The sequence below is a fragment of the Phoenix dactylifera genome, chromosome 3, assembly GCF_051530095.1.
Source record: "Phoenix dactylifera cultivar Ajwa chromosome 3, Ajwa_hap1_PhDact_Kaust_v1.1, whole genome shotgun sequence".
Classification (NCBI taxonomy): domain Eukaryota; kingdom Viridiplantae; phylum Streptophyta; class Magnoliopsida; order Arecales; family Arecaceae; genus Phoenix; species Phoenix dactylifera.
In genome coordinates, this window is record NC_143192.1 from 7,393,348 (window position 1) to 7,403,090 (window position 9,743).

Consider the following 9,743-nt stretch of genomic DNA (forward strand, 5'->3'; position numbering starts at 1 on the left):
CCAAGCTATAGGTGGAAGGAAAGCATAACCGCCAACAAGCCATCCGGACGTGGGGCATCTCGCTTTCCATTTTTTCTCTACACTTCAAATGCTAAAAATATTTTAGAAATTTTATCAAGATCCACAAGATGATCATACGTGTCTTTTGCTAAAGTTCATCTAACAGAGCCAAACAGATCAGTGACTAAAAAAAGATTGAAATACTTCAAAGGTAGGTGAGTCACTATCAAAAGGGGTAAATCCAAGGTCTTGGTGCTTTTTTTCCCTAATTTTTATTCGTGTATGTGATTCTGAAAAACACGGTGGACCGTATTGCATGCTAAACACAGTGCACCATAAGAAAATCATTGGATGCCGAATGATCTTTTGTCTCTATAATAAGATAATGCAGCACTGATTGAGAGCTCTAACCTCCAAATAAGGAGAAAATATATCCAACACCATGTGCACCACATCAGCAGGGCACCACAGAAACAAACTGAGTTAAGATGCGCGGAGCAGCAATCCAAGATAAACCGAGATATATAATTGGTGTGGTGAACTACCACATGGTCCAGGTATAATTTCTTCTAAATAAGAATGTACTAGAGGAGTTAATTATGTCCAAGCAAGTTCAACCATACCATTGGAAAAAACAAAAAAAATTTCTTTACGCATATCAATTGTACCAATCAATTTTAGATCTGTGCTAGCCGAAGCGCTTTGAGAGCTGCATGGTCGATAGGGCTGAAAATGGATCGTATTTGTATCTATATTTTTTAACGGATACAAATATAAATATAGATATAGATATTAAATAAATATTAAAATTAATATTCATATTTATTCTAAACAAATACGGATACGAATTGGATATTAAATATATCCATATTTGTTATAAACGGATACGAATACGAAGCGGATATTAAACATATCCATATTTTTTTATTCGAATACGGATAAAATCAGATACTTTTTAGATATTAATGAAATTTGAGTAAAATTCAATGGTAAAAATTAGTAATAAAGATATAATTATAAATAAAAAATTTAATTAAAAAATATAATTTTAAGAAGCATTTATTAATAATAAAAATTAATGATTTATAAAGATTATATCGTGCAAGGTTACTTAAGAATAGATGGGATGAAAAGAAAATAAGAGTGAAATAAACGAACGAGAGATTTGCGCCTTTAATGTGTGTAAGGTGATTTTAAAAATTTTATTCAAATTGGGCCTTTATATGCGGGTTGCTATCTTAAGCGATAATCATTTAATATATGATTTTCACTTAATTAATTTTTGATTTAATTTAAATAACTTTTTTATTTATTTTTGTTTTACAGGTATTTGGATTTGAATTCGAACTCAAAAAAATTAGTTGTGTCTGTATTATATTTTTAAAAAAATTAAATTAATTATTTGAATTTGTATCTAACGAATTAAAAAAAGTAATATATGAATTCGATCCAAATCTGACATAGAAATAAATATGGTTTGGATATAAATATATAATCCGACTAAAAGCCGCGCTGCAGGGTTCAACAGTGAATTCGCGCCGAGGACGCTCCAGTGGAATTTTATCCTCCTCCCACACGATCGCCTTCTTTTCCCTCCACGTATGCCAAAGCAGAGAGGAGCCAAAGCTAGCGAGGGGAACCAGAAACCAGATGGCGCTTCTCTCTGCCAATCTCCTGGCCCCAAATATTACCCGACTCCCCTTCAATCCCCCCTCCTCCCACCTCCCGAGAAACCCTACCCTCCTCCCCAGCTCCCTTCAAAAGTCTCTTCCAAACCCCCCTTCTCACAACCGAACTGCCGTCGCCGCCTCTTCTTCCTCCTCCTCGTCCTCCCCAGCCGCCGCCGCCGCCGCCGCGGCTACTAACCTCCATCCCCCGGAGAAGAACATCAAGTCCCGGGAATCTCGATCCAGTCCGGATCCCCCTCGCGCCTTTTCAATTCCGATGTAAAATTTTATACCAATGCATCTAATTTCTTCCCACAAATTCCAGACTGGGAAGCGTTCGCGAGGCGAGTTTCCGGTGAATGGGATGGCTTCGGAGCCGAATTCACCGCCGACGGGAAGCCTGTCGAGCTCCCGGAGGCGGTCGTCCCCGAGGCCTTCCGGGAGTGGGGGGTCCAGCTCTTCGACTGGCAGACCCAGTGCCCGACCCTGGCCACCGATGCAGGTGACCCCGTCCTCTCCTACAAGCTCATCAAGCTGCTTCCGACCGTGGGATGCGAGGCCGACGCCGCCACGAGGCACAGCATCGAGGAGAGGGTCGCCGGGGGCACCGGCAATAAGGTTTCGGCTTTCGGCTATGACTCGAATGGTTGTTATGTTGCAGTATGGGCTTTGGAGGGTCGGAATGGGCGGAGATTCTTGGAATTGGAGCACTGCTTGGTGGATCCTGGGAATCGGGAAGCTAGGGTAAGGGTGATTCAGGTGGTTCGGGTGGATGAAGGGGAAATGAGGTTGGAGAGTTTAAGAGTGTTTTCAGAGCAGTGGTACGGGCCGTTCCAAAATGGCGAGCAGTTCGGTGGGTGTGCCATTCGGGAGTCGGGGTTCGCTTCGACGGCTGCAGTGGGGGAGTCTGAGGTTGCTGGAGTGTGGCAAGGTACAAGCGTTGCAGTTGCTAGATTTCAGAGTGAACAAACGGTGAGTTGCTTAAGTTTTGTGTAGATTTCAGTTTTCAGTTGGATATTGGAATTCATTGTTGCGCTTGCTTCCCATGTAGTAAGAAAATATTCTAATGTTGATTTCTTCAAAAATTTGTATCTTCCTTACTTTTGGAACGATACGTCTTGCCTGGAGCCAATCCTGTTTCTGTTCTACATAAAGTGATCTGCTTCTGTTTCTGATTATTTTAGTTTCAGCTATATATGGTATTATAGGTTTTCTTTGTCCTGAATATTATGTTCTTTTTGAAATATCCGTTTTTTCAATTATTTTTTTAACAGTCATTATTTTTGTGAGGATTGTTTTTTCTTATCCTTGATGGGCATAGAATCAATACTTTGTTGCTTCGAGTTTTTGTTGGGAATGATATGCGGATCTAAGTCATGAATGATGACTTCTGCTAGTATATCTTAGGGCTTCTTTCCTTGCTTGCCAGTAAAGGACCTAAACATAGATGCTATTCGACTGTCACTCTTACCAACAATGTTTCTTACTGATCGGATCTACATTGAAGGACCTGGAACCAGTACTTGCTGTACTTTGAGGACACAAATTGTGTCATGTGCTTGGCAACCTCCTCTCTCTACCACCGATCATTTGGATTGTCTCATATCATAGCTTGAATTTGGGCCTTCATGTCATTTGGATCCGATGTTTCATAGTCTTGTGGATCTTTGGAGTGATATGATGGTGGCTTCTTGCCTAATGATCAATCTCTGCTTATTTCTCTGCAATTCTTTTTTGCCTTTTCTAAAGTTATGAAGTTCGTCTTTATCAACTGCTGGACCTTTTATAGATGTCTTTTACATGTAGTTATATCAGGGTGATCACTAGCCAGATGTTGCTTCAATCTTGTTAGCCCTCCCTCCACTCTACATCATACCATTTGTGTTTTTAATGGTGCTAATTTGAAGTCATTACACCATGCTTCCACCCTATGTTCCCATATTTATTCGTCTTTTTCCTTCTTGAATCCATTTTTGCAAGTTTGACGGATATCATAAATCACATTTTTTATCACTTTACATTGCATAAAGTCAATCAACACATTTTAACAAAAAACAAATTTTTATATATTTTTAGATAAATTAATAATTTATAATTTAATTTTATTTCATATATATGATAATTTATAAAATTATGTAAAAACTATGCACATTGTTGATCTAATAGATTGATTTTGATGACGACATAATATTTGAGTATGATACTAATGATTTTGTATTTTTGGAGTGGTTAATTTGTTATATAGGAAGCTCAATGAGTTCCTATATAAATTGGGTCTCTATACGTTCGTAAAGAGAGTGACTAGGTTAAGATACAAGTAGTTGGGAGAAGATACAATAGGTTGCAAGAAACTTCCTAAGGGCCAGTCCAACCATGGGTTAAGCATGATTGAACCGGGAAGTCATGACAAACAACCACAATGGGTTGGTCTGGGTCATCATGTTCAGAACGTTGTTTAGACACTAAGAAATTCAAAGGTGGGGGCTGCAAAATGAAAATCTAAGCATCAAGGTTTTGTCTCCTAGGTGGAAAATACTTATAAACAAAAAACCATAGCATTTGGATACCACTTTCCTGTGCATCAAATAGTTCCAAATTAATGGAGGATGGAGAGCGTGAAAAGAGAGAAAGGGTAAGGATTGGTGCTAAGAGAGAGGAAGAGGAAGGACAAGGTGCTATCAGCTTTAGACATGGTGGAAAAAAGGATGGGAGTGTTGATTCATATGGAGAGATGGGTGGGTTGGTGATATTGGAATGGTGATGGAGGAAGATAGCATAGTAGCGAGGAGTGGTGGTAGAGAAATGGGCAAAACTTGCTTCTGGTGGTGGTGAAGGGCGAAGTAAAAGGTTAATAGAAAAAAAAGGGTTAAAGATTTATTTTTTGTTTTTTTGTTTTTTTGTTAGTGTTTGTCGACAAAGTGGGGAAGGCTTGTTTGGTGAAGGGTCGAATGGGCAGCGATGAAGCTAGGGCAATGGGGCATGATGGAATTGGAAGAGAAGTGGCTAACATGCCAAGAGGTTTCTGATAATCAAATCCTATAGATTCAATTTCATCCACACTGAAATACAAAGAGGTATGAAGCTGTCGTGCTTTCCCAAACCTAGAAGAAGAAAATATGCTTGCCTAGATACTAATCTCAACTCTGTATTGATACCTAAAACATGTTTTTAGTCACTTGGTTGCATTTGGCGATGTTGCAGCGATGGTGGACGTGGTGGTGGAGGTGATGGTGGTGGCGGCAGGTTTCAACGTGGATTGTGGCAATGGTGACGGCTGAGGCATGGTGCTGATCATGGGCAGTTTTGGTTTTCAGAAAATCTGAAACCAGATTTTTCAGCTTTCAAAATTTCTAAAAACTTTTATTCAAAAGAAATCCATAAACCAAGAAAGAGTTTTCAGAAACTAAAAGTGGACACCAGGTTACCAAACATCATTCCTGTCTCGGTGCTATGTTTCTGGGGCAAAAAAAAAAAAAAAAACTGAAAACTAGAAATTGCAACCATGTCAGACAGGTCCTAAGCTAAAGCAATTTTGTTATCTGACTCCAACAGTTTCGTCCATGTATATACATGTTCTATAAATTTTGTTTATTTTACAGGAATCCTACTAACTTTTGATGTTTTCTTTGGTCTGCATCTAACTTAAGCTTCACATTTCCAGGATATATTCCATGAACTTGTGGTGGATCGTCCAGGAAAGTCAATTAGAAATCAATTGGGCCTTGTATTACTTCCTAAACAGTTATGGTGTTATTTTAAACAAAATAAGGATGGTGAAACATGGGGGGAGGTTGGATGGTTGTTGAATCATGGTAATGCCATGACATCAAGATGTATTTTCCTCAAGGATGGAAGATTGCAGGCAAGTCTTTGAGTAATTCTTCAGTCATTTACTATTCTTTTTTCCTTCTATGCACACTGAAATGCCAAGAAGTCATCAACTTTAAGGAACTCTACGTGTTTTAATTCACAACTTCAGAATGTGGAGAAGATTGTAGTCCACACATGGAAAGGGATTCATTTTCCATCTAAATAAATTCGGTTTGCTTGAACTGGGTATAATACTTTAGGCAAATTGAAGGAATTTCTCTAATGAATGAGTTCTGAATCAATTTATGACTTTATGAGAAATTAACCAGCTGTTTTATGAAAGTTGACAGAGGTAGAGAAGGCATGTTTAACTTTCAAATTGATACTGTGTTGTATGATCGTTATTAATTGCTCTCTGTAATACAGATATGGCAAAATTTTTATAAACCAATTACTCTTTCTTATCTTTCAAGTAACAAGTGCCTTCTTTCTATGGCTTTCTGTTCACAGGAGATAGCAATTGGACAAGAAATTGCAGTTTTAATGGGCATATAATTCGGCATTCAATAAAGTCTGTTCTTCAAACCTTTTATTTATACTTTTATATCTGTATCTGAACCACATTCACTTATCCAAGTTGTACATAAAGTGGGGCTAAATACAATTATCTAGATTTTAGTTCACTTTGTGGCAAAATTGGAACAAAAACCACTCAATTCTCAATTTCTAGAATATGTTGACAATTAGGGCAGTTGCTGCTTGATGTTCTTACCTTGGAGGCAAAATTGGAGTAGGCCTGTTGCATCTAACGAGCAGGATTGCATGCCTCATTTCTCTATGTTCTAAGAAATCCATGCCTCTAGATTGCCAGCCCTCCTGTTCTTTGTGTGCCTGAGACTTGTTCATAATAGTTTGTGCTGCTGTTTTCTATACATAGATTTTAAAGAGTTCTGTTCTTCGTAGCATGTGCAATGCACATGAGAAACATGGATCGCTGTGGTTCTTACCATCCTTTCTTGGTGCTTTTACTAGATGTTGGCCATGTTGCTAACCCTTGTGGGACATTAGTCCTATACATGCACAAAGATTTTACGAACTTTTGTTTTTGTTCTCATTACATAGCTTGAAATATTTTTCATACTCTGAAATGCACTGAAGATATATTGGATTTTAGTAAATCCTCACGTGTTTATTTTTATTTGACATGTGGATATGGATAAAATTAAATAAATTAGGTACCAAAAATTTGAATACGAAAATGAAAACAAATTGGAGACTATAAACTTTTCAACATAACATTGCTTAGGTAATGGAGAGAAAGAACTATTTCTGTAAATTACCATTTTGTATTGCAATTACAAGGCATCATCATAATAAAAAAAAATATTCAATCATATCATAAATAATTGTTAAATGCTATGAACCTTTTGCAACAATTTTTAAAACCATAGCTATACAACACAATCTTTTTCAGCAGTTACAAGGTACCATCACCACATAAAAAAATTGGCAATAACTATAGATAATCATTGCAATATTATAGACCTTGATGATGAATTTTAAAACTGTTACTATAGAGTATAATTTTTTTCATAGCGATCATAAGGTGCTATCATTTTTTTTAGTAGCAGTGCCGACGAACAGCTGTAACATAATATCTTTTGAGACATTTCTTTAAATCATTACTTGAGAATATTTATGGTAATGGATTTTGCCAAGTGTTATTAAAATTTCGTGGCTATAGAGTTTGTTGGTTATAATGCATATGACTCTAAATAGAGTGGAATAGAGAAAAATGATTCTTGTAGTCAGCCCCAACCAACTTGAGATTAAGACTTAGTTGAGTTGAGTTTAATTATTATTAGATAAATATTATTTTATATTTATTTATTTTAAATTAGTACAATATATAAATAATTAAAGTTATTTCAACTATATAAAATATAAGTAGAAATAACAGCCAAATTTATAATAATTTTAAAGGACCTCAAACTTTAATAACATGTACGGTTGAAATAAATTAGACAGATCAAACATCAATATATCCAAATTTATGTCCATTCTTCTTGGATGAATATGTGTTTGAATTTGGATATTAATCAAATATTACTTGTATTTGTATTTGTTTTAGATCGATTCAGGCATGTTTCAAATATTGACAAACATGGATACTTTATGGATATAAACCATATACTAAAATTTTGTGGTCAAAATATTATTTCATGAGTATATAAATCTCCCACCTTTGTTGTTATTTCAAAGAGCTACATAATCATATAGAAAGTTGATAAAGATATAATTGCATCCATTTACTCATATTTTTAGTGAATGCTAATAATTGTTACTTTGATTATTAAGGATATAATCCACCAAATCAAAAATGATATTGTATGGGAAGCATATTGATCAAAGATATGTTGTTATTATCCCTTATTTATCTTTTGAGTTGAAGACAGCTATATCAAACTGAATAAATTTGCAAACTCAGCTTGATACCAGATTTTTTTAAAATGTAGGTAAGGATTGGATATTGGCGGCCACACCCCAATAGAATATATTTGATCTATATGAAAAAATTGCGATTGGTTTTGGATCAAATAAACTGATTGATTTGCTCATTATAAAATAAGATGAGCTTGGAGCTTAGGGATGGCAATCATGTCGGGTCGGATTAGGTGCAGGTCACAACAAACAATCCCAAAATTTGAACTTGACTTGTATATTAAATAGGTTGGAATTTCAAATCTGAACTCATTATGTTTAATGATCAAATAACCTGACACACCCGTGTTGTGGTTCAAATCTGGCCCGAGGGTGACCACGTCGGAGGAGTCGAGGTAGCTTGAAACCAGTTCCTGCACGACGACCTGCACAAAGCCTCACCGGTGTTTCCGGTGAGGGCCCTCCGACGATCAAATTAGAGTGAGATTTTGTTGGTCCAGCTAAAAGTCCCTTAGGTGTTACCTGACGGGGCTATTTATAGTCTCTGTGGAGAGGCCCAGGTAGCGGAGTTATTGCCCGTCCTCATCATGAGAGGGGATGGCTCTAAGTTAGATGGTGTGCAGCTAGAGCTTGCTGGTAGCGTGTGGTGCCGTCCGTTCTTGGGAACGGTAAGGTGTTGACAGTCGTAGCAGGATATGGTCGGAGTAGCATGGTGCTGTCTTTGGCTATCGTGGGCCAGCAAGCAAAGCATGACATGGCGGCGTCGCTATGTATGGCCACGTAGAAGGGTGTGGGCACGCATATGGGTGCGGCCATTGGCAGGGCTGAGCTTGTTGAGAAGTCGCATCATGCATTTGGTGAGGATGACCTAACGGATGCTAAGGTTAGTCTAACATCCCGAGTTTCGAGGTGTGCTCGGTAGAGCGCCCTGAGCTCAAGGGTTGGGGCGTATCATTGGAGAGGGCGCCCCGAGCTCGGTCGGGGCAAGTCGGCAAATACAGGAGGTGCCCCAAATTTGGTCGGGCGAGTCGGCGAATATAGGAGGCGCCCTGAACTTGGTCGGACGAATCGGCGAATATAGGATGCATTTCAAACTTGATCGGGCGTGTCGGCGAATATCCGAGGTCAAGCTGGTTTTGGGTCGGACCGAAGTTCCGTCTGGCTAGCGTTGGTGTCTATTGGGCCGAAATTGGGTGGCCCTTTTGTTGTGGGCAGGACGATCTATTTCGCCTCCCATCAACCCGCTTAATTTGTTTAACAGCTCGCCTAGGTACACGAGGTTAGCGAGCACGAGGGTGGACTAAGATAATGGGACCATGCCAAACCATAGACGGTTGAATCTACCTTAGACATTGTTAGCAGGTCTACTTAGGTAATTATCTAGAATTCCTCCCTCAAACAAAAGAAAACTAATCTATTGCTCTTAGAACATGGCAAGGGAAAAAAAAACTAGGATCCCGAACCTAATCTATTCATCCGTCAAGGAATAAATCTTTTAGCTCATGAGAATGAGGGCGATGCAAATAGAAAGAAATGGAATCAAAATTCTAAAAAGACCAATCAACCTAAGTTGCCGCAACTGACGAGAGGAGATGGTGGGAGTGTTGGAGGTTGAGATTGAGGAGGGGCACAATGGTTTTATACTTATGGTACTAGTTGAAGGGCACTGGGTCCTAGCAATATCGTTAGTCATAGTACACCAGCTCCCTATATGCATGCACCCCTCGTGTCGATGACATCCCTCTAGTCATCTCCGATCTCCCTCCCTTTCTTTCTCGTTAGTCTTTTTCCTCTTCTCCGGCGCCCACCTACCGACCCAAAGCC

At 38.5% G+C, this 9,743-nt stretch overlaps 1 protein-coding gene across 4 annotated transcripts; it reads left to right on the plus strand.

The window, feature by feature from the left end:
* Window positions 1–1,577: 1,577 nt before the first annotated feature.
* LOC103704941 (glycerol kinase) lies at window positions 1,578–9,453 on the plus strand. Of its 4 annotated transcripts, none has more exons than XR_015976086.2 (6): window positions 1,580–1,912; window positions 1,993–2,639; window positions 5,329–5,529; window positions 5,988–6,048; window positions 6,225–6,301; window positions 7,966–9,453. XR_015976086.2 is itself a non-coding variant. In XM_039116513.3 (5 exons), exons 1-4 carry the CDS (start codon window positions 1,651–1,653, stop codon window positions 6,030–6,032), a joined length of 1,155 nt encoding a protein of 384 aa, XP_038972441.2. In that variant the 5' UTR covers window positions 1,580–1,650; the 3' UTR covers window positions 6,033–6,048; window positions 6,225–6,655. The 4 variants fall into 4 exon arrangements, 2 of the variants coding, with proteins under 2 accessions (XP_008786692.3, XP_038972441.2); XR_015976087.2 differs by having other exon boundaries at window positions 6,230–6,301; window positions 7,966–8,234; XM_039116513.3 differs by lacking the exon at window positions 7,966–9,453 and having other exon boundaries at window positions 6,225–6,655.
* Window positions 9,454–9,743: the final 290 nt, after the last annotated feature.

What these genes read in the sequence shown, in the direction of transcription:
- LOC103704941 (XM_008788470.5), top strand. Translation starts at nt 1,651, where the DNA reads ATGGCGCTTCTCTCTGCCAATCTCCTGGCCCCAAATATTACCCGACTC. An exon ending in GTCCCGGGAATCTCGATCCA is followed by an intron (nt 1,913 to 1,992) that starts GTCCGGATCCCC and finishes CACAAATTCCAG; the next exon opens with ACTGGGAAGCGTTCGCGAGG. An exon ending in TCAAGGATGGAAGATTGCAG is followed by an intron (nt 5,530 to 5,987) that starts GCAAGTCTTTGA and finishes TTCTGTTCACAG; the next exon opens with GAGATAGCAATTGGACAAGA.